Source organism: Anolis carolinensis, chromosome 2 (assembly GCF_035594765.1).
Source record: "Anolis carolinensis isolate JA03-04 chromosome 2, rAnoCar3.1.pri, whole genome shotgun sequence".
NCBI lineage: Eukaryota > Metazoa > Chordata > Lepidosauria > Squamata > Dactyloidae > Anolis > Anolis carolinensis.
This window is the reverse complement of record NC_085842.1, coordinates 192,490,927-192,516,147: the sequence shown is the minus strand read 5'-3', so window position 1 is coordinate 192,516,147 and position 25,221 is coordinate 192,490,927. Positions and strand designations below refer to the sequence as shown.

The following is a 25,221-nucleotide window of genomic DNA, read 5'->3' as shown; positions in this document are numbered from 1 at the left end:
ACAGACCAGTATAATTCAAATGGACCCATCAGTCCTCACCAGCTGAGAGAAAGACTTCTCCTCCTAGTGCCTTTCTCAGATGCAACAAGTGAGCCAAGTCATCAAAACACAATATAGTACTCAATCTCTGAGGATGCCTGCCATAGATGTGGGCGAAACATCAGGAGAGAGATACAGGGTATCTCCAGTCAAAAGACCCTTCCGAGTTTAGGAAAGACTGAGGAGCCCTTCACAATGTTTTTGGAAGGAAAGTCTATTTCAACGTGGGGGTTTCAAATTTGACTATTATACATTTTAATTTTCACCACTCGTTTATGTTAAAAATAAAGTCATGATAAAGAAAAAGAGAACTAGAGTTCACATCTGCTGGTGGCTAGGAGTAAGAACATGATTCATTACTAGCCTTAATGAAATATAGACTATAAATGCACGTTATATTATTCTTCTATATCTCTCTGTTAACCAAATGATGACATGCTGCTTGGAAATCCTGACTATTAGTATTACTACTACTACTACTACTATTATTATTATTATTATTATTATTATTATTATTATTTCCAACTGTTGTACTGGAACAACAATGATTGTTTAGTTTAACTTTAACAGTTTTTGGCAGTTCTTTGTTAGAACATTACCAATGTCAGCTGATTCTAATCTAGAGATTCTACTCAAAGTGTCTAATGTTTTTTTGCTTTTTGGTTTGTTTCTTTACCAAGTACTTTTGCATTTTTATTACGCCATTTGTTCAGATTTTTGTGTATGTATATGTATGTGTGTATGTGTGTGTATGTATATGTGTATATATATGTGTGTGTATATATGTGTGTATATATGTATATATATGTGTATATGTATATATATGGACACTTAAAAAAAAAGAAAAAAAAAAGGAGAGAATACTTCTGGAACATGGCCATTCTAAACTCAATTATCCATGACTGGTTCTGCTAAGCATCCTCCTGCTAGGTGTAGCAGTCCTGGTGGAAGGTTGGTGGGAATAGACTCCCATAAAGAAGGGCTTTTTTTAATGAAAGTCATGATAGACATACTGCCAGAGAAATAGCAGTAAAGAGCTAGTACAGGTTGACTATCCCTTATCCAAAATCCTTCAGAAGAGAAATGTTTGATTTTTTGGATTGTTTCAGATTATGGAATAGTTTGGTTGTGCATTTAAGTAAATCAGATCTAATTTGCCAAATAGTCACTGTTGAATGTTTTTATGTTGAATGTTTTTATACTGTGGAATGATATCTTAAATTGTAAGTCGCTCGGAACACTCTGGTGGAGAGCGACTAATTAAGAAATAAAGCGAAGTGAAGTGAATGTACAGATAATTAGATATTTTTGGAAATTGGATTGAAGTCTAAACATGGAGTTCATTTATGTTCACGTGTACCTTATAGATATAGCCTGAAGGTAATTTTATACACTATATATTTTTAGTCATGTAGAGCATGAAACAAAGTTTGCATACACTGAACCATCAGGAAGCAAAGGTGTTGTTATTGTAGGCCCCTTCCATACAGTTGAATAAAATCCCACTTTATCTGCTTTGAACTGGAATATATGGCAGTGTGGAATATATGGCAGATAACCCAGTTCAAAGCAGATATTGTAGGTTGTTCTGCCTTGATATTCTGGTTATATGGCTGTGTGGATCAGTCAGGATCCTTCCAGACAGGCCCTATATCCCAGGTTCTGATCCTAGGTTTTCTGTTTATCCCGGATTATCTGGCAGTGCGGAATCATATAATCCTATTTAAAACAGAAAACCTGGGATCAGATCCTGGAATATAGGGCCTGTCTGGAAGGGCCCCCAATCATATGGACAATTTCAGATTTTGGAGTGTTTAGGATTTCGGATTTCTGAACAAGGGGTGCCCATTTCTACAGCAAGGATATTTGATACTTCTGAATGTGGAAGATAATTGTTCAGTCTGTTTTACCTTCAGGTAATGATAGCATCCTTTGGCCTTCCAGATGTAGAGGACCATGACTTACACCATATCTTAAATTGTCGCCACACAGACCGGGTCTGCTGGAAACTGAAGTCCAAAATGTCTGGAAGGCCAAAATGTCCTTCAGTCCTTCTCTACCATGATGAGAGTCCTAGGCAGAGTACAGCATTTGGATAAATAAAGCTATATTATTCCAAACCACAGTATTTGGTCCATCTAGTCTAGTGTTGTATGACAACAGATATTTCCTGACAAGCCCTCTGCAATATATGGAAAAAATATGTTTTTGGGTGACAAGCCACTGAATCCCTCGCTGAATCCATGTTGGTTAGGGGGCTCTGGGAGCAGGAGTTTCATCTGTCCACTCTCTTCTATTTACAGAGCTGAGGAGAGGGAATCAGCAACTGTAGTGAGACCACACAAAATTGAAAGATTCTGACAAGCTGGAGTGCACCATGGCCTTATGCCCAAACTCTTTCCTTTCCATCCCACCTTGAACCTGCAGCACACATTTGTACCTTCACATTGCTGAGCTGGGTTCCAGAAGAAGCTTCCTGGAAGGGCCTTTTCTCAGGGGTCCGCGAGTCTACCAAGCTTCGTCCCTCGGCTGCTATCTCTGTTGACGTCAAAATTGGATCAGCAGTTTAGGGAGCAGCATTTAATATGCTTAGCAATAACATGGCAGACAAAAATAAATAATAGTGCTATAACTGTGTAGTTCATCCCTGACTTCATCCAATGGAATTATGGCATTGGTGTTTTGGGGGAGTACATGGCAGAGAATTTTAAATACCCCTTCCTAAACTGCACAGTGTGTTAAAGCGCTGAGCTGCTGAACTTGCAGACTGAAAGATCCCAGGTTCAAATCCCAGGAGCGGAATGAGCGCCTACTGTTAGCCCCAGCTCCTGCCAAACTAGCAGTCTGAAAACATGCCAAAGTGAGTAGATCAATAGGTACCGCTCCGGCGGGAAGGTAATGGTGCTCCATGCAGTCATGCCAGCCACATGACCTTGGAGGTGTCTATGGACAATGCCGGCTCTTCGGCTTAGAAATGGAGATGAGCACCAACCCCCAGAGTCAGTCATGACTGGAATTAACGTCAAGGGAAAACCTTTACTACTAAACTGCAAATCCCGTGTTTCCATAGGTTGGATTCCATAGTTCAGACAGCCCCCTACAGACACTCATTTAAAATTGAAAAAATAGGAAAAAATCAGGATTTATTTTTTTTTTTAGCCTGAGAAAACATCTCTCTAGGAATCTTTCGGTCCTCCACTATAATTTTATGGATAAAGTCTGCTGAAGTACCTAGAGGGACCATATTTACCAGATCCATGAATAATCAAATCTGCAAAAGTCAAACCCACCAATACAGATAGTCAAGTACACTATTATATTGTGTGCTGATCCAAATTGCAAGTAAAAGTTTAATGTTCAGGAAGTCATAGGGCTCACAACTGCTGCCAACTAGTGGAGAAAAAAATAAACCCAATTTCAATTACAGTAGAGTCTGACTTATCCAACATAAATGGTCCGGCAGAATGTTGGATAAGTGAATATGTTGGATAATAAGGAGGCACTAAGGAAAAGCCTATTAAACATCAAATTAGTTTATGATTTCACAAATTAAGCACCAAAACATCATGTTATACAACAAATTTGACAGAAAAAGTAGTTTAATACGCAATAATGCTATGTAGTAATTACTGTATTTACGAATTTAGCACCAAAATATCACGATGTATTGAAAACATTGACTAGAAAAATTCGTTGGATAATCCAGAACGTTGGATAAGTGAGACTCTACTGTACTTTTTAAAATAAAAATTATATCTGAAGTGTTTGTTCAACTAACAGAGAAATGTAAACTAAATCAAAATGTTTGTTTAGGTGCAGAGATTTAGAAAATAGAAAAAATAGATCCACAATGTGTTATGAATCCAACGAAGAATCCTGTGGTAACCTAAAGAATAACAGTTGTATTATAATGTAACACGAGTTTTTGTAAACTATAAACCACTTCATTCAGTGCAGTGCAATTCTTGACTAATTTCATTATTGAAGCAAGTAACCAGTAATTTTAGCAATTTTCTTCCTAATGCAAGAAAGTCTTCAAAACTGTGCAGCATAGAAGTCTGTTTGGTGTTCAGAACTTATTCTGCACCAAGTTTGCAGGTTGGCGATATTATTTTCTGTTCTGCACAATTTTTTTGTATTTGTGTAGAAAACAGCATATTCTGCACAGAATGTAATATTTCTCAGTAGAAAAAAAATATTTTCTGCAGAGAAAATGTCATTATCTGTCATTATCTGTGCAAAAAGTGCTAATTTTGTGCAAAATGAATCCCAAACATCTACTTGTGAGATTTCCTAACATTCAAGAAATAAATTGGAAAAATGTTTTTGAACAATTTGAACATTCTTTTCACCTCTTGGCTAGTCTCCCAGTTATAGATTTGAACCTGCGAGAATGATGGTCGAATTCCCACTGAGCCATGAAGTCCACTCCGTGAATTTGGACCAATCTCTCAGCCAAACCTACCAGTTGTCCTACGACTTCATCATAAAAGGCCAGATTTGGTGGCAAATGCCAATCTAGCCCTGGTCACCTACAGAGCCGGCCAGCTCCCATCAAACGACATTGTGCTGGCTCCGTGGGTGCAGAGGGGCATAACTGGCACCCACGCTTCCCCCATGTGATTGCCCACCCGGCAAGGTGGGCGCTGTAGGGTGTGGGTGCTGGATTCCCTATACCTTGCAGCAAAGTGGACCACCACTTCCTTCTGCCACAAACCGTTTGATGAGGTGGTTAATGATAAAACAAAGCAGAAGCACCTGTTTTGAGACCACTGAAAGAAAGGAAAGATATACATGTAAATAAAATATAAATATAAATAATACTATTGTCTCAGCACTCACCAATGTCCCTCTGATTCACTGGTCGGTATAATGAACTTGACTCTGAAACAGAACTACTGGTTCGTTTCCGATTCTGGAGCTGACCCTAAAAAAAACAAGCTGGATGTCATGGAGTGCTGCTGATATTGTTCAAAATGCTCTCTTTTCCACTCTCACAGCCTGAGGCAAAGTGTTCAAGTCGATGCCCGGACCAATGAGAGAGAAGTAAACAGGAAATGAGGACTGTAAAGAATTTATAACGACTAAGGCTCTTCCAGGCAGGGGGAATCTTTTTATCCCACCTGCTGCCAGCAATTTGTAAAGAACTATTATGACTGCCACCAGTTTGTAAAGATGCAACCACCAAAGACTCAGGGAGGAGACCTTTTACTTTCTTCTTCTTCTTCTTCTTCTTCTTCTTCTTCTTCACTTTCGCTGGTAGCGTAACTTGGTTTAGAATATAGGCGACAGAGGCTTGGATGTTGAAAGAACAATATTAAGTTTATTCAGGCACAGAGCTTAGTGGTTTCAAAGTTACTTCTCACTTAGAGGTACACTTTCTTCAACAGTTGCAACAATAACATATGATGAATCCACTTCCAAAAGACTTTCTCCTTTCCTTGAGCAGTTTAAACTTTTTCTTCTTTTACAACAAATGCTATCAACTGCTCACTTTGGATCTAACTGGGATTGCTTTCCCTTACCACTCAGACTCTACCAATAAACCCAAGTAAGTCACTTGGCTTGCCTAAACTGGCACTACTAGAGATCTGAACTATCCTGGTTTCCCTAACCTGGAGCCAGTCTATTCCCTGTGACTCTCAGATCACAGACTGAGATTTGAACTTCCCTGTGATTCCCTTGATCACAGACTGAGATTTGAACTTCCCTGGTTCTCACTACTTCAGAACCAATCTTTCCCTGTGATTCCTCTGATCACAGACTGAGATTTGAACTTCCCTGGTTCTCACTACAGTAGAGTCTCACTTATCCAAGCCTCGCTTATCCAAGCCTCTGGATAATCCAAGCCATTTTTGTAGTTGATTTTTTCAATATATCGTGATATTTTGGTGCTAAATTCGTAAATACAGTAATAACAACATAACATTACTGTGTACTGAACTACTTTTTCTGTCAAATTTGTTGTATAACATGAAGTTTTGGTGCTTAATTTGTAAAATCATAACCTATTTTGATGTTTAATAGGCTTTTCCTTAATCTCTCCTTATTATCCAACATATTCACTTATCCAAGCTTCTGCAGGCCCGTTTAGCTTGGATTAGTGAGACTCTACTGTACTTCAAAACCAGTCTTTCCCTGTGATTCCTTTGATCACAGACTGAACTCTTTTTAAAACATTCCCTCCTTTTTCATCCAGCTAGCTCCGCCCCTTTCTTGCTAGCTTCAAAATAGTTACATTTCTACAGAAGCAGCTACATTTCTATGGCAATCAGCCTCAGAACGCTAAGGTAGCTACTCCCTTCATGTAATAACTATAATACTTACCCATTCCAAACATATACCTATAATTAAACATAACATCTGTAAACCAAAATTCATACTTCATTACAAGGACCCTCCAGCTACATGAAGTCTTTAGTACCAGATGACAAATAAATATTAATGCACCGTGCAATAGTATTTGGTGATCTTGCATAACCAGGAGCAAAGGTCATTTTTCCTGATACAAGCTTTAAAAAGACCTGCAGCTGCTCAGCCTCAAGAGATGATACCTCCTTGACATGCCCAGTGGCCCACTTGTGTGTGGCCAAAGGGATATGCCCATCTTGCCTTCCCTCCCATAGAGTCAAATGTCCAAATGGGACTCACCTCCTCTTCTCTGCCCAGAACCACCAACTGCCGATCTTGCAGAGAAACACTGGCCACATCCCAAAGGTGAGAATCACGAGTAATACCAGGAGCCAGCAGGACAGAGGAATCACCACCTGCAGGATGGAAATGCTGTCAGGGACTGGTGGAGAAACTTACAAGACCTCAGGAGAATACACCTCATACTGTCTTCACACATGCTCCTTGCTCTTCCTCCCAGAACTCGGCTCATCCATCTCTCTTGACAGACTCCCATAGGGTTGAGTGGCTGAACCAGTTACTATTAAGGAGCAACAGGCTGTAGGAATGAGGTTTAACACATTCCAACAAAATGAGAATGTACTAAATGTAGCAAAGACATGGAAGCCAATGCTTGGCTGAAATTAAGTTCCATGTACAGGTAAGACTCCATGAATAGCATTTTCTCAGACTTATCGCCTTTCTGGTAAAGGTTAGGAAGTCTTCAGGTGAGACTGCAATCTTATCAGATCTTACCAGTGTATCCAATTGCAGGAGAGCTACATAACCCCTTGTAGACATGATTGTGCAAGATAACCCATGTTAGGCCCCTTCTACAATGCCATATAATTCAGTTCAAATTAGATAATTTTATATGGCAGTGTAAAAGGGGCCTCAGGGTGATGGGAGCTAGACTGGATGTTCTGGTCTTTGGGCTCTGGAGCGTTTACCGAGAGCCTAAATATCTTAAAGGCACCATAACACCTGATTAAAGAAGCTAAACAGATTCCACACTGATTAGTACTTGGATGGGGGACTGCCAACAGATATGAGTTACTATGAGTTATATTTCAGAGCAGCCTCCGGTGACCTAGGCGATAAAAGCCTCGTGACTTGAAGGCTGGGTTGCTGACCTAAAAGCTGCCAGGTTCGAATGCCACCCGGGGAGAGCATGGATGAGCTCCAGCTCCATGCGGGGACATGAGAGAAGCCTCCCACAAGGATGGTAAAATATCAAAACATCCGGGCGTCCGCTGGGCAACGTCCTTGCAGACGGCCAATTCTCTCACTCCAGAAGCAACTCCGGTTGCTCCTGACACACACAAAAAAAGTTATATTTCAGAGGAAGGAATTTGCAAAACAATCTATGAGTACTCCTTGTCTGAGGGCCCTTCCACACAGCTATATAAACCATAATACCAAGGCAGAAAATATCACAGTATCTGCTTTGAACTAGGTTATCTGAGTCCACACTATCATATATTCCAGTTAAAAGCAGAAAATGTGGGATTTTACCCAGATTATCTACTTTGAACTGGATCATCCATTTCCAAGATGCCTCCCCCCAGAGTGTGACTCATGCAGGATCTACACTGCCATATATCCCAGAATCTGATCCCAGATTGTTTGCTTATCCCAGATTATTTGGCAGTGTAGCCTCATATAATCCAGTTCAAAGCAGATAATCTGGGATCAGATCCTGGGATATAGGGTAGTGTAGATCCAGTCTCAGAATGTGCTGTGTGACCTACATTTCTATCTAGAACTTCTTCTTTTTTCTTTTTGGACTAAAGCTTCCAGAATCCCCCAACTGCTGGCTTCGGATTCTATAAACTATAGGCTACAGAAAGCGACTCTTTCAAGATCTGTCCCTGCCTGCATTGCAACATGGACAACACTTAGGAGAAATCGTTTTGAAGGATATTACCACACGCCAGCAGCACTTCAGGCCAATTCATCTCAACCCATCCTCTTTCTCATGAGTGGTGCTCTGCAATTATTTGCCAATTTAGTAATTATGAAGAATATTTGCATATAGCATGATCTTGATGTAATTAGGAAGGGCTGAGGAAAAGAAGCCAACCTTCTATAATCCAATGAGTTAGTACTCAGCGTTAAAAATAAATTTTGAAGATGGCATTATTTGTGGTGCTTCATTAGTACACGTCTATTAGTTTTACCAGATTTCAGGTATCTGTTTCTAGAAAAAAGCACCATGGGGACAGGAAAAGAGGTACAAGTGACTGAGTAGTAAATTTGACAGGCTCCATACAGGCCCTGAGGTTTCCAGGCCAAAATCTGGATCAGCCTTAGCGATTTCATAGTGTCAGGACAGTTCTTCACAGCTTGTTCCTCAAGCAAATACAGGCAGATGAGATCTTATTGACAAACCCACTATATTCCATTCTCATGAGGACTGGATTTTCTGCCTGATTGCTTCCTGAGCCAGAACCCTTGGAGATAATTGCCTTACAGTATAATGTGTTATTTTGATATAGATGTGGATTTGTTTTTGGGATTTGGGGGGTTGGATATTTTTGTCTTTGTTCAGCTTCTCACAGCATTGAATGTTTGCTGATATCTGTTGTAAACCACCCTGAGTCCCCTTAGGAAGATAGGGCAGGATATAAACAAAGATGATGATGATGATGATGATGATGATGATGATGATTATTGCGCCAAATTGCTATGTGTGTGTGTGTAAAGAAATCCTTGCAAAGTTGCTTGCAAAAGATCTCTGCAAAAAGGGAACTTAGCTTTTGAAGAGGCAAGCCACGCCTCAAACAATGTATCGGTTTGCTGGCAGATGACTGGGTTTGTCAGTTGGGAATCTGGGCTTGCAGGGAGAGCACAGAAAAGACAGGCTCTCTAGCTACAGTCAAGTAGCAATTTAAATATGCTATGCTGGATATATTGAATGCTGATTGATTAGTTATTGATCCTATGCAACTACAAGGACATTGTACGATTGCTGAACTGTTTATTTAACTTTATTTATTTATTTAACAAGTAAAGTTCCTTTGTTCTTTCAATTCCTCTGCCTGGTCTGAGTCTTTAGCACATGGTGTTAACTGGACGCTGCTGGTTCCGCTATACACACTCGCTAACAATTATTATTATTACTGCACCTCTCTTTATTTGTGCAATTGCACCAATTCCACAGTCCATGGTCCCACAATTATACTTCTACATACCTTTGTAACCCTGCTTTCCAGTACTTCTGCTGTTTTACAATTTTTTATTTTTCTTTTCTTTAGAGTTATTTTTCAGTTAAGCAAATGAAAAACAATAAAGGTAAATATAACTCTCAAATATAAAATAAACAACCAGCTTTGAAACGGTAAAGGTGGAGAAAAAGAGAGGAGAAGAGGAAAATCTTGTCACCTGATATCATTTTTCTGAACAGGTGGAATGGATACATTGCACTAAGGTTGGTGACAGGATCATTGCAAGATCGTGAGCTATTGACAGGGTTTTTCCTCCCATCAGTAGCAAAAGATAGTAAATCACAGAGAGGAGGCAGAACAGCACTAGAGATGAAGCAGATCAGCAATGGGATTTGCATGGCATCGTGGATAGGAACTGTCAACACAGGTCCAGTTTCAATGCCGAGATAAAAAGAGAGAGAATTAACAGATTTTCCAGTTTGGAAATTAAGACTTTTCAAGTAATATATTTTACTATTAGACTCTGATGGGTAATTGGTCAGACAAGCAATCAGGAACTGATAGTTGCCAGCTTGAATAAGGAGATTGCATATCTGTATACCTACTTTACCATAACTTTCAGGATTAGTCAGTTCTCCAGACTCTTGTGGTATCAAAATGACTCAATGAATTGCTACCTACAAATGTGCTATGAACTCCTGTATTCTGCTGTAGTCCAACAGAGCTCCCCGAAGCATAAGTCTTTCAGAAGAGCCAAGAAATCTCTACAATATAGGCTATGTTTGTACTGCAAAATATTATAATGATAACTTAAGTTGCTTTGTACTAACCACAAAACATTATTCCCAGATAGAGCTCATTAGCTGTTTTATAATTCAAGTACAATAGTATTATTAACAAGTTGGATCCTACACTAAGTAGTTTTCTGATTTGCTGGTTAGACTGCTGACTGATATACGTAATGGTGAGAATTAGACAAGAGAGCAGTCAGTTTCTGCTAAGAAACTGGCTGGTTCTCACTGAACTCACATTCTCATAAATACATGACTTTGTCACAGGAACTTCATCATCATTCAGAGATCGTCTAAAGATGCCAGCCACAGATGCAGGTGAAACATCAGGAGAAAATGTTGCTAGAACACGTCCATACAGCCTGGAAACTACACATTACCCCATTCATCATCACCATCACTATTATTATAGTGACGCAACGGGTTAGAGCATTGAACTGCTGAATCTGCTGACCTAAAGGTTGGCAGTTCGAAGCCATGGGTTGGGATGAGCTCCCACTATTAGCCCTAGCTCCTGCCAATCTAGCAGTTCGAAAACATGCAAATGTGAATAGATCAATAGTTACCGCTTCGATAGGAAGGTTATGAAGAAATTTGGAGATGAAAGGGGAAAACTTTATCTTTGTTCTGTGTATTTGTATGTCATTATTATTCCACTGTATTAAAGGCATTGAATGTTTGTCTATCTGTGTATGTTGTAATCTGCTCTGAGTCACCTCCGGGAGATAGAGCAGAATATAAATAAAGTGCAATGGTTCCTTGGAAGAATGGTAATAAGTAATTATATGTTTTAAGCTTGATTATTGCATTTTATGGATTATTGTAAATGATTTTAGATGTGTTGCTGTTTTTATTGATTGTTTGGCATTGAATTTTGCCAGTTGTTGTAAGCCGCCCTGAATCCCTTAGGGTGAGAAGGGCGGGGTAGAAATGTTGTAAATGTTGTAAATTATTATTATTCCTCAACATAAACTCAACATAATCTAACAACATACAACTAGGAATTCTGTAATCATTTTCAGTTCATTGAATTCCACACGATCACATCACACTTATAGCTCTATTTTTCCACTTTAACTGACATGGTCACATCATATGGAATCCTAGAATTAGCAGTTTCAGGAAGGATTCTCAGCCAGAGAATTATTGGATCTCATCAAACTACAAACCTCAGGATTCCACATGAAGTTAATGGCAATAATAGTATTATAATATGGTAATATGAAAATGGATTTCATGTGCTTTCCCAGTTTCTGAAGACCTCTCCAGACACCTCTTTTACTGCCACTGATAAACAAGTGCACTCAAAATGCCAAATTCATTTTAAAAAAACCCACACAAAACACAAAAACCTATTTCTCATTTGCTCTGCCAGTTTCCGGGGCCTGCACTGTACATGCACTTTGACATATGTGTCTATGTGTGTACTGAAAGTTATAAATTAGTACAAGATGCCTCCTTTCCAAAAGGTCTTGCATAGGACCAATACTTCTTTGTATCACAAACAGAAACTCACATATTTTCTCAGTAACCCTGATGACAACCCTATTAAGAGTTGCCTCTTCAACAAATGGTGTGGCAGTGCGACCTCCAAATATCTTGTGAGTATGATACACCTGTAATTTCAATCATTGACTAAACTGCAAATTTAACACCATTTTAACTGCCATGGCTCAATGCTACTGAATCTTGGGATCTAAAATTACCACATCTGTGATTCCATAGCATGAAGCCATAGCAGTTAAAGTAGTGCCAAACTACATTCATTCTACTGTACCGAGACAGGCCTTGAATTACAAAGTTGGAACAGAGAGCAGGGACCATCTGGTCCAATGCTCTGCCAGCACAGGCATCTACAATCTATATATCTCTCAGAGGTAGCTACAGTAGAGTCTCACTTATCCAACACTCACTTATCCAACATTCTGGATTATCCAACACATTTTTGTAGTCAATGTTTTCAATACATCGTGATATTTTGGTGCTAAATTCATAAATACAGTAATTACTACATAGCATTAATGTATAATGAACTACTTTTTCTGTCAAATCTGTTGTATAACTTGATGTTTTGGTGCTTAATTTGTAAAATCATAACCTAATTTGATGTCTAATAAGCTTTTCCTTAATCCCTCCTTATTATCCAACATATTCGCTTATCCAACATTCTGCCGGCCCGTTTATGTTGGATAAGTGAGACTCTACTGTATTTAAACGTTGTTTAAAGGTCTCCCTGAAAGAGAATCCACTCGCCCCTAAAGCAGAGCTTTCCAAACCTCTCATGTTGGTGACACGCTTTTGAGACATGCCTTCTTTCACAACATGGACATTCAGTTTTATGAGCGAACCAGTTAAACCAACCCTCTATAAGATTTTCATACAATACATATAAGTTTCATATAAACCTTACTATGTAAATGGGACTTGGACATTTTTGCTTTATACTTTTTATATGCTACAGTTTATTCCCTTTGTAGGTTTCTCTATATTTATTTATTTATTTATTTATTTATTTATTTACAGCATTTATATTCCGCCCTTCTCACCCCGAAGGGGACTCAGGGCGGATTACAATGAACATATATATGGCAAACATTCAATGCCAACAGACAAACAACATATATAGACAGACACAGAGGCATTTAACATTTTTTTCCAGCTTCATGATTCTGGCCACAGGGGGAGCTGTTGCTTCACTGTCCAGTAGTGGCTGTATTTCCTCATTCCATTCCTGGTGTTTTGCTGGCAGTTTTATGATGTTGTAAATTAGTTAAATTAGCCTTCCACATAAAGAGTACCTAAATTTCCCTAATTGACAGGTGCAACTGTCTTTCGGGCTACATAGGTCAACAGCAAGCCGGGCTATTTAATGGTCGGGGGCTTAACCCGACCCGGGCTTCGAACTCATGACCTCTCGGTCAGTAGTGATTTATTGCAGCTGTTTACTAGCCAGCTGCGCCACAGCTATAGCAGTGGTTCTCAAACTATGGGTCCCCAGATGTTTTGGCCCACAGGTTGAGAACCACTGCTCTATAGCCACTCCATGTGGTTCATCATCACAAACATCATTGTCAACATATTTTCTTTTCTTAACAAGAAACGTATCCATTTTAGTGGTGATGATTGCAACCCAGTCAATAAATTGTGCCAATTATAGAAGTTATTACAGTACCTACACTTGAACAGCACCCCGCTTCTTTTGCAAAATGGAAATCTCAATAACCTTTTGGAGATTTTATGATCTTTGGAAAGGCATGACTTCATTAGAAGTCATAACCTTTTTGAAAATGATGCCATGACTTTTTCTGAAAATGGCATTCATGCAAGGCAATTAGGTTTCTCAGGTGTTAAACTGATGTACCTAGATATGTCTTTGAAGTGTTAGGGACAAAGATATGCGAATGCACAAACATTTATATATATTCAGCAGAGTTTCAGAAGTGTTCTTTTTAGTTGCCCAAAAACAGCTACTCTCCCTTAAAATATGTTTGCCTTTAAATCATGTTCTCAAGAGACAAAATAAGCAGACTTCTTTAAAAGTAACATAGTTGGTTTACTCACAAACTTTATGTATTCAACATACAGATACATTGTTTATCTGTCCAGTTACAAATAGGATTTGAAGTAGTTTCTCTGTGTAGGTAACACAGGGCATCATTCTTAGAATCAATAGTCCATAATCTAAAACATTTCTCTGTTCTGAGAGTCTAACAGTCTCTGTCTAGTCTGAAAGTCCAATGGAGTCTGAGATCTAAAATAGAGTCTGAGCCCTGAGCAAGCCCAGATCATGGTCTGCAGCTTCTCTCACAACAAAGAATTAAAGAAAACTGAAAACCAATACATACATATACAATACAGTCAGCAAACTGAATTATATACAAACAAATAACTAGTAGAGGATTGAAGAAGTTTGTTATTTTCAACAACTTCCAATCTGTTTGATGTTTTTAAAGAGGGGCTGGATGGCTATCTGTCCGAGTTGCTTTGATTATGTATTCCTGCCTGGTTGAAAGGGGTTCGTCTATATGTCCTTTGGGGGTCTCTACCAGTGGAGTCTCCTTCTTCTGAGGTTTTTAAAGGAAGTGCTTTGAGGGGGAGGGGGATTTTTCATGCGATATACTTGTGGAGCACAGGTAACACATTACTGTGTCCCGACACACAGTTTGGAAAGCTCTGCTCTAAAGCTGCTGATTCTACTGTCAGTCAGAATCCTTTCCCAAATGTTTAATCAGAATCTCTTATCTTGTCATTGCTATCTGTGGGTAGCTTCCCATCCTGTGTTGCAGCAGAAAGCAAGCCTTCTACATGATGGCTGTCACGTAAACTCTCGGGGACTTTCCTGGCTTACAGCTCAACAATTTACCTTGATCTCTATACTAAATTCACCCTTAATTCGGGTAGATTTTCAAATATATAAGACCACCAGCAGTATTGTTTTATATCTGTCAAATTCCCACTTAAAAATAAGAGATTAACTGATTTTATGGTCAGGCTCTGTTCTCCCTAGATCAGACTCTTTCATGGTTTCCCATTGCATTCAGTAGGGCTTACTCCTTGGTAAACTTGCAAAGGATTGCAACTTTAATCTTCAGTGCAAAAGATCCCAAAACTAATTACTATATTTTGATCTAAGGTGTTAGTTTTTCAAGCTGTGTTTTAATTTTATTAAAATAGAATTATTTTGCAAAGTGCACTCATCTGACAAATTCAGTTTAGACAGTTTTACTTAAGTGTGGAGCCCCTGGTGGTGTAGCAGGTTAAACTGCTGAACTGCAAATCCAGGAAGCGGAGTGGGCTCCCGCTGTTAGCCCCAGCTTCTGCCAACCTAGCAGTTTGAAAACATGCAAAATGTGAGTAGATCAATAGGTACCACTCAGTCTGGAAGGTAACAGCGGTCCATGCAGTCATGCTGGCCACATGACCTTGGAGGCGTCTACGGACAACACTGGCTCTTCAGCCTAGAAATGGAGATGAGCACCAATCCCCAGAGTGAGACATGACTAGACCTAATGTCAGGGGAAAACCTTTACCTTTACCTAACTGTAATGAGTCAGGGACAGATATTTAATTAATCCTTTGTGATTCAATCTACTATATTTAAAGTTGAGGACAAAGGCTGCTGAGATGAGATTTGAAATAGAATAGGTCTTCATTTCGACTGAAATTGTAAACAACCCAAAGCACATGAAATTCCCTGAAATTGTGTTTCATACTATGGCCAGAAAAACAACCAAGTGTTGAGCCTACTCAGAAAGAACCCTGTTTCCCCGAAAATGAGATATCCCCTGAACATAAGACGTAGTATGGAAATAATGGTAGTACAGTAACTCTTGACAGGATTCACAATTTGTCTGGTCATGCTGGTTTGTGATGACAACTACTGTACAGTATATAATAAATATTCATTTTTTGTTCAACAATAAACGTGAACTCTTCTTCATGGAAAAATATGAAATCCCCTGAAAATAAGACCTAGCACATCTTTGGGAGCAAAAATTAATATAAGACACTGTCTTACTTTTGGGAAAACAGGGTATATTTCCTGTCTTTAAGACAGATCTCTATTCTTCTTTTTGGAATACTCAAATATCTCCTTTATCATTTTAGTTTAGTGATGGGAAATTCATTCCGTTGCAAAGAAGCTATCTTGTCAAGTATTTCATGCATGCTCCAGTATACAGAATGAGCATTTCTTTAAATAGGTTTTGCATGACAATAGAAGACAAGGATCTTCCTTGCTTATCATCTATTTTTATTTCCACCTTTCTGGGTCAAAAAGACATGTGTTGCATCTTGTGTGTAGCATGCTGAAGCATAAATTCCCATCAAGAAAACCTGGGCAAACTTGATGGGCAGGAACTCTCCCTGTCTCTCACCTGATGCTCCAGGAATAAAGGTGGAGCATTCAAATATGATTCCCTTCCACTGAACTATCTGGGTAACCTTTATGAGTTACAAGTAACTTAATTGGCCCTTCACTTTCCCCGAAGTTAGGGACATGAGATCTATGCAAAAATGGAAAGGTAAAAGGTAAAGGTTTTCCCCTGACATTAAGTCTAGTCGTGTCCGACTCTGGGGTTTGGTGCTCATCTCCATTTCTAAGCTGAAGAGCCGGTGTTGTCCATAGATGCCTCCAAGGTCATGTGGCTGGCATGACTGCACAAACCTTTGAATCGCCAGCCTTTCGGTCAGCAAGTTCAGCAGCAGAGCGGTTCAATCCACTGCACCACCGGGGACACCGCAAAAATGCAAAACCTACCAATAAAAGAATTAGTGTTTTTAATTTACGAGAGTTGGCCCTCCTTGTATTTGTGGGTTTAATTTTTGCAAGCATGATTATTTATGGATTTGATTAATATAGTCTCTCCAGAAATCTCTAAATTTTCCAGCATGATTCCATCAGAAGTTGACCATAGAAATAAAGATTTTAAATTTCACTATAGATTTGGATAGCCCTAAGAACTGACCCTCTATGTGTTAAATCCCCATTTTATGCTACATACTTTGATCAAAGGAATGAAAAGACAAAGGGAAAATTGCCTAATTCATTTTATGTCTGGGAAAAGTTATGAAGTTGCTGCTCCCAGACAGCATTGCATTCCAGTTTTAGGGCAGAAGAAGAGAAAGCAGAGTCAGCAACTATAAAATCCTTGGAAGAAAATAGTGCTGAGGTTTCCAGACTCATACGGTTTCCAGACTCACACAGTTTTTCAAACTTCATCTTCCTGTCAATAGCAAAATAGCAGCCCTCCTGGGCATTGTGCTCATTGTCTGGCTTCTTTGACAACCTAGAGTCACTTGTTCTGTCCCTTGTTCTTGCTTTCAGAAAATTGGTTGTAAGTTTTTTAAAACAAAAAACAAAACAAGTATGAGTGAAAGAAATGCATTCTCTCCAATATATCACATAGGAAAGTCAGGAGACATGTAGTCAAGCAACATGAGGTGGCCAAAGATATTAACGAACAGAAACAGAAAACCTAGGAGAGGGTGCCACAGTTTGCTTTTGCCTGATCCAGCTAGATTTCCCCCAACCTCTCCTTGCTCTCGATGGCACAACAGGTTAAACTGCTGAGCTGTTGAAGTTGCTGACCGAAAGGTCGGTGGTTCGAATCTGGGGGGTGGGGTGAGCTCCCACCAGTTCTTTACTGCTGGGAGGTGGTACTTGAGGCATACTTCCCAATGAATCATTTGGGCCACATAGCTGTGCCTCTGTTTGTAGTCTGTCTGTGCGATTTTCTTACAGCAGCTGAGGATATGGTCAATGGTTTCATCAGCTTTCTTGCACAGTCTGCATTTTGGGTCATCAGCTGATTTTTCGATCTTGGCCTTAATTGCATTTGTCCTGATGGCTTGCTCCTGGGCTGCAGGGATCAGGCCTTCTGTCTCCTTCTTCAGGGTCCCATTCATGAGCCATTGCCAGGTCTTCTCCTTATCAGCTTTTCCTTCAATTTTGTCAAGGAACCTTTCATGCAATGTTTTGTTGTGCCAGCTGTCAGCTCTAGTTTGTAGTGCGGTTTTCTTGTACTTGTCTGCTGTGTTTGGAGGAGTTTCTGATTTTTGACTTCAATCAAAGCAGGTTCTTCACTTTGCTTTACATATTCTGCCAAGGCATATTCTTTTTCTTGGACTGCTTGTTTTAAAACAAGCTATTATTATTATTATTATTATTATTATTATTATTATTATTGACACAACGACGTTGTATGACACAGCAAACAAGATAGGTATGCTAGATTTCGTTTCACAAGATCACAAGTCGAACACTTCCCAAGTGTCTAGGACTGTTTGATGTATTTTCGGATGATGCGTGCAGATCCCAGTAAGGTGGCCTTTTGCAGTTGGCAGATCGTAATTTTGTCAATGTCTATTGTTTCCAAATGCCGGTTGAGATCTTTTGGCACAGCACCCAGTGTGCCCATCACCACCGGGACCACCTGCACTGGTTTCTGCCAGAGTCTTTGAAGTTCAATCTTGAGGTCCTGATAGCGGCTGATTTTTTCCTGTTGTTTTTCATCAATGCGACTGTCACCTGGGATGGCAACATCAATGATCCAAACCTTGTTCTTTTCCACAACTGTGATGTCTGGTGTGTTGTGTTCCAGAACTTTGTCAGTCTGGATTCGGAAGTCCCACAGTATCTTTGCGTGTTCATTTTCCACAACCTTTGCAGGTTTGTGATCCCACCAGTTCTTTACTGCAGGGAGGTGGTACTTGAGGCATAAGTTCCAATGAATTATTATTATTATTATTATTATTATTATTATTATTATTATTATTATTATTCCTTGAGCTATGGAGCCATGCGGAACTCCAGAGTATTCCCCAGCTTCTGTTAATATGGGGTAAAAGCTGACGAAACTGGATTAACTCTTTTTACCCTGCATTATGGGCTGGAAATTGTTGTGAATGTCAAATAATGACTTCTGGCTCGATTTAGGGTTTCTGGCCAGCATAGAAAGCCCAGGGACATTCTAAAAGCAGTTAAAAATGGGACTACGGAGCATTTATCTGAGTCTTCTTGCCAAATTGGAACAGTTGGAGGTTAGGAAAGTGTACAAGTTGCAGTTTAAGTAATTAATGTAGTTGGATTGCTCCCCAGTAGCAATGGAAAGAAGGCAGCAAAACAGTCTGCAGTTCAAACGTTCTGTCTGTGTGATGTGCTAAAGTAGTTTGTAAAAGTAGTGGTGAGAACCAGGGTAGTGCCATGAGAGGAAACTGAGCAACAACCCTGACTCTACACTCACCAGTTTAGCATCCTTAATGACAAAACCATATAATTGGGAGATGACATTTATGGAAAGAGATGTGAACCTATTCTTAAAGAAAGCTCCATGCCCTATTTAAATAAAAAAGGTGGTTAAAATGGATTCCCAGACACCTACATAGGTATTATATGGCAGAGAAAGGATGAAGTGATAATAGTGAAGGAAGAGGTGACACATCTTGTTACAACTTCCATTATAAACAGCATCAAATGCATGACACACACGCTGCCACCCAGCTGTCATACAACCACATTCCACAAAAGTGTTGCTTTGAGAAACTATCTGTGGGTTGTATGCAACAAACAGAAAACAAGTGCCAGCTGAGGAAGGATTAAGATAGAATGTGCTGAAAAAGACTTTCAACCAAGTGAAGAGATTGGTATCTCTATTTGTCTATTCAATACTGGCAGAATAAATGCCTTAATCATCTTCTGTTGTGGGCCTTTCGTGGCTCAGCCAGGCAACAAAAATAAGGTACAGCACGAATTGTTATGGTATACGGAATTGCTATTGGGAAAATAACTCCCAGATGTTTATCAGGGTAGCATGGTGAAAGGTTTTCTTCTTCTGCCCTAAAAGCTTCTGCCAAGCTAACAGTTCGAAACATGCCAATGTGAGTAGATCAATAGGTACTGCTCCATCGGGTAATGGCGCTCCATGCGGTAATGCTAACCACATGACCTTGGAGGCATCTACGGACAACGCCGGCTCTTCGGCTGAGAAATGGAGATGAGCACCAACCCCCAGAGTTGGACTCGACTAGACTTAATGTCAAGGGGAAACCTTTACCTTTTATTTCACATTATGAATGGGATAACAAGAGCTGATAGTTTGACTTATTTTTAGTGTAATGGAGATTGTGATGTGCTTATTGTTATCTTTAAATCAACTCTAACTTATAGCAACTCTAGGATTTTCTTGGTAAGATTTATTGCCTTTCTTTAAGGCTAAGAGACTGTAACCTTGCCCAAAACTGACTTATTACAACCTTAAGATTTCCTTGGCAATTTTTATTCTGAGAAAGTTCGCCATTGTAAAAAGCTGAGTATGCATGGCAAATCCATGGGCCTTTGTGATGAGGTCCTTTAATAAAGGTTTAGAGGATGTGCTTATCAAAATGCAGTTGACACCAAATTGGGAGGAATAGCTAATACTCCAGAATCCAATTGAAAATGACCTGAACAGATTAGAGATTTGGGCCCAAACTAATAAAATGAATTTCAACCAGGAGAAATGTAAGATACTACACTTAGGCAGAAAAAATGAAATGCAAAAATACAGGATGGGTGATGACTGGCTCAACAACAGTCCATGTGGAATGATCTTGGAGTCTTTGTGAACAACATGACCCAACAATGTGATGCAGCAGCTAAAAAAGCCAATGGGATTTTGGGCGGCATCAAAAGAAGTATAGTGTCTAGATCAGGGGTCCTCAAACATTTTAAGCAGAGGGCCGGTCCACAATCCTTCAGACTGTTGAGGGGCCGAATTATCATTTGAAAAAAAAAACTGAGCAAATTCCTATGCACACTGCACATATCTTATTTGTAGTGCAAAACAACAACAATAACAATGAAAGACCAATACAATATTTAAAAATGAAAATAATTTTAACCAACATAAACCTATCAGGATTTCAATAGGACGTCTGGGCCTGCTTCTGGCCAATGAGAAAGGTTAATTAGGATTGTTGTTGTTGTTGTGTGCCTTCAAGTCATTTCAGACTTTGGGCGAACCTAAGTCCAAAATTATTTATTTATTCATTTACTACCTTTATTTACTACATTTATATCCCACCCTTCTCACCCCGAAGGGAACTCAGAGCAGCTGTATGTACATACAATATATTATATTATTAGCATAGAACAATATTAGCATTATATATTACTATATTGAACTATACCACTATACTGTAACATTATATGTAATATATAAGATATAATTAATATTACTATATGGTATTATTATTAGTATTATATTGTATAACATTATAATAGTATTATCAATATCATATGTATATACAATATATTATAGTATTAAAACTGATATAAAAATATTATATTATAAATGAGGGTGGGGGCCAGGTAAATGACCTTGGAGGGCCGCATCCGGCCCCCGGGCCTTAGTTTGGGGACCCCTGGTCTAGATCATGAGAAGTTATGGCACCTCCCTATTCTGCTTTGGTCAGGTCAGACCTCACTTGGAATAACCCTGTGTCCAATTCAGGGCACCATAGTTCAATTGACAAGCTGGAACGTGTCCAGAGGAAGGCGACTAAAATGATCAAAGGTCTGGTGAAGCCTATGAGAAGCAGCTTCAAGAGGTGGTCATGTTTAGCCTGCAGAAGAGAAAGTTGAGAGGAGACATGATAGCCATGTAAAAATATTTGAAACAATGTGATAAGGAAGAGGGATCGGACTTATTTCTGCTTCCCTGGAGACTAGGACTTGGAGCAAAAGATTCAAATTACAGAAAAGGATATACCAGTTGAACATTAGGATGAACTTCCTGATTCTAAGAGCTGTTCAGTAGTGGAACTCTCTGCCTCAGAGTGTGGTGGGAGTTCCTTCTTTGGAGGTTTTTAAACAAAGGCTAGATGGCCATCTTTCAGGGGTACTTTGTGCTTTTCGTGCATGGCACAGGGTTGGACTAGATGACCCATGTGGTCTCTTCCAATTCTATGATTCTATGAAAGGTGCTGAATTGTGGATTAGACACTAAATTTTGCACATAGATTTGTAGCTATATCTTGAGTGCTTTCTGTAAGAGTAGACATAAAACAACATCTTTACCAGTTTGTTAAGCATAAATTAGCACTACTGAAAGAGTGGGGATTATTTTTTAAGGATCCTTAATTTGAACTAACCTAACACTACACCTCCACATGGGTGGTTCCTAGTATCCTGTCCTATTTTTTTCCAAAACAACAAAATGGCTCTGCTGGATCCACCCCAAAGTTGTTGTGATGCAGGGATATCCTACCTTTGGTTGCTTCTCTTTCAGATCTGGGAGTGCTCTCCTGGTTCTTCCGGTGGGACATGGATCGTAAGTACTTCCTTAGGCTCAGTTTACTGCTTCCTTCATGTTCCTTGGGCATCTTGGCAGGGGTGGAGAAAGCCCTCTGGAAGACAGACCTCTTAGGAACAGCTGTATTCTCTCGGGAAGATGCCTGGGGTAGCTTTTCGATACTGGACCGAGAAAGTTCAGTTTCTGGATGGCTTTGTGCCCGCTTCCATTTCTGTAGCTTGACCTTGTGCCAACTGCCTGCTGACCCATGGTGATGAGAAGGATCCAGTCTGGGAATCTTCTCTCCATTCTGTAGAACGGTCTCCCACCGGTAGGACCTCAGCAAAAATGGGTCCTCTGTTCCACCCTGGGGCTTCCGATGTGCCTCCATCTGCCAAGCAAAAGAAAAAAAAGGGGGCATTTCAGAAAAAAACAATTTGAGAAACAGCACCCAGAATCTTGTGTCCAATTAGTATGTTTCTCAGGACACCGCAGTTGAGCTAGAAGGAATCTCAAATATTGTATCCCTGTTTTGACAATTTGATCAAGGATCAGCTTTTGGGGAAATGGTGTTTTGTGGACAATAGCTCTCAGAAATCACCAGCCAGCACAGTCACTGATCAATGGGGTCATGCTGGCTAATAAGAGTGGATAATTACAGAAATTAACTTTTGTGTTATTAATATTAACATTAGCAGAATCTATCTCTGAAAACACAATAAGGAAACAAGGTGTCATTGGCCTCCCAGGCAATGAAAAGAAGCCGTCTGCCTTCCCTACCCCAAGGACTCAAAAAGTCAGCGGTCTCACAAAGAAATGCCATTTACTTCGGGCAACAGATGATGCAGGATAGCAACACTGCCTCTGTCCCTGAGACATGCTGCCATATGCCAGTCATACCTCTCTCTGGCTGAGAAGAAAAAAAAACACCACCGAAGTTCCTGAGTCTTGATTTAAAAGCACAAATCGAACATACATCAGCAACCCCAATTGTATCCTATGCTGCTGTCTGCATACCCAATAACTTCCGGTGATGAAATAATTTGCCCCGCACAGCTGCTATTGTTCCACACACACCAGCAGCCTGCAGAGCCAAAATGTGAAGCCCTCCTGCCTCTTCTAAAACCATCAAGTGTGCTTCTTCGAAACCTCAGATACTGTGGCCCGGCTCCAAAGAACAGTGGGCGAGGCGCTGTGGAGTTTGCATCTTGAACAACCCGCTCTGCTCTGACACTCACAGAACCTGTCTTACTGCATCTGTTTGTGCCTGGGGAAGCATTGCAAAGTGCCACCTTCTGAGCAGGGATGGTCCAAGCGTTGATCTGCATGATGGGCAGGTAGCAATATTTCCTCCCCTCTTTTCCTCACCAGTTGAGAGCAATTCTGTCCAGCCTGGCTGCAGGGAAGCCCAGCTTTAGCTAGGGCTGGGATTTGGGATTTCATTCCCAAATTTGGGAGTGGGAGTTCATTCGGGCATGCTTATGCAGGTTTTAAAAAACATTTCAGAGTACATCCACTGTAAAATGAATGCTGTTTGGAACCACTTTGTCATGGCTCAATGGTATGGAATTATGGGAGATGCAGTTTTACAATGTCTTTAGCCTCCTCTGCCAGAGTGCTGGTGTCTTACTAAACTACCAATTACAGGATTCCATTGCACTGAGCCATTGAAGTTAAATGGTGTCAAACTGCAGGTGCACCCTTAGCTGTGTCTTTTGATGGGCTGAACCCATGTTGGATGGTAGGAATTGTCCAATGCCCCGATCCTCTTCCCCAATACTCCTCCCTCAATATTCGGGCTGAACCGTCAGCATTATGCTGGGTGGAGAGTGAAGCAGGTGACGTCCAAGAGCACCCCGGAGGGCTCTCAACAGCTGCGTGCCTTCCTCAAGCCATCCCTCAGCATAAGGACAGGGCTGCTCACACCGTTCTTATGCCGGGAGGAGGACAAGGCATGCGGTGTCTGAGAGCACTCCACAGGGTTCTCAGCTGCTGCGTGCTTTCCTCCCTCATCCTTTCTGCATAAGGGTCTGATGGGCTTTATGCCAAGAAGACAGAGAAAATGAGGAAGGTCGCATCCGGCCCCTGGGCCTTAGTTTGCCTTTTTTTTTCGTGTCAGGAGCAACTGGAGTTGCTTCTGGAGTGAGAGAATTGGCCATCTGCAAGGACGTTGCCCAGGGGACGCCCGGATGTTTTTGATGTTTTACCATCCTTGTGGGAGGCTTCTCTCATGTCCCCGCATGGAGCTGGAGCTGATAGAGGGAGCTCATCCATGCTCTCCCCAGGTGGGATTCGAACCTGACAGTTTTCAGGTCAGCAACCCAACCTTCAAGCCACGAGGCTTTTATCCCCTAGGCCACCAGAGGCCCATGCCTGATCTAGACATTATGCTTCTATTTAGTAAAGGTAAAGGTTTCCCCTGACGTTAAGTCCAGTTGTGACCGACTCTGGGGGTTGGTGCTCATCTCCATTTCTAAGCCGAAGAGCCGGCGTTGTCCGTAGACACCTCCAAGGTCATGTGGTTGGCATGACTGCATGGAGCGCCGTTACCTTCCCGCCGGAGCGGTACCTATTGATCTACTCACATTGGCATGTTTTTGAACTGCTAGGTTGGCAGAAGCTGGAGCTAACAGCGGGCGCTCATTCCGCTCCCGGGATTTGAACCTGGGACCTTTTGGTCTGCAAGTTCAGCAGCTCAGCACTTTAACACACTTCGCCACCAGGGCTCCTATGCTTCTATTTATGTAGGCCAAAATCCCTCATTTATAGGGTTGTTGTATGTCTTTCGGGCTGTGTGACCATGTTCCAGAAGTATTCTCTCCTGACGTTTCGCCCACATCTATGGCAGGCATCCTCAGAGGTTGTGAGGAATGGATAAACCTCACAACCTCTGAGGATGCCTGCCATAGATGTGGACGAAACGTCAGGAGAGAATACTTCTGGAATATGGTCACACAGCCCGAAAGACATACAACAACCCTGTGATCCCAGCCATGAAAGCCTTCAACAACACATCCCTCATTTATGTCCATGAACCCTTAATTTTTTTTAAAAAGGAGTTGA

General features: G+C 40.5%; 1 protein-coding gene across 2 annotated transcripts in view; it reads right to left on the bottom strand.

Moving 5' to 3' along the window:
- The window catches only part of rasal3 (RAS protein activator like 3), a 65,993-nt gene that overhangs the window by 32,879 nt on the left and 7,893 nt on the right, over positions 1 to 25,221 (bottom strand). For both annotated transcript variants that reach the window (XM_016991155.2, XM_016991154.2), the window contains exons 2-5: positions 22,135 to 22,549; positions 6,691 to 6,806; positions 4,882 to 4,966; positions 2,480 to 2,577 (exon numbers count right to left, since the gene is read on the bottom strand). In XM_016991155.2, coding sequence (XP_016846644.1) covers positions 2,480 to 2,577; positions 4,882 to 4,966; positions 6,691 to 6,806; positions 22,135 to 22,549 — 714 coding nt within the window. The remainder of the gene's footprint in view (positions 1 to 2,479; positions 2,578 to 4,881; positions 4,967 to 6,690; positions 6,807 to 22,134; positions 22,550 to 25,221) is intronic.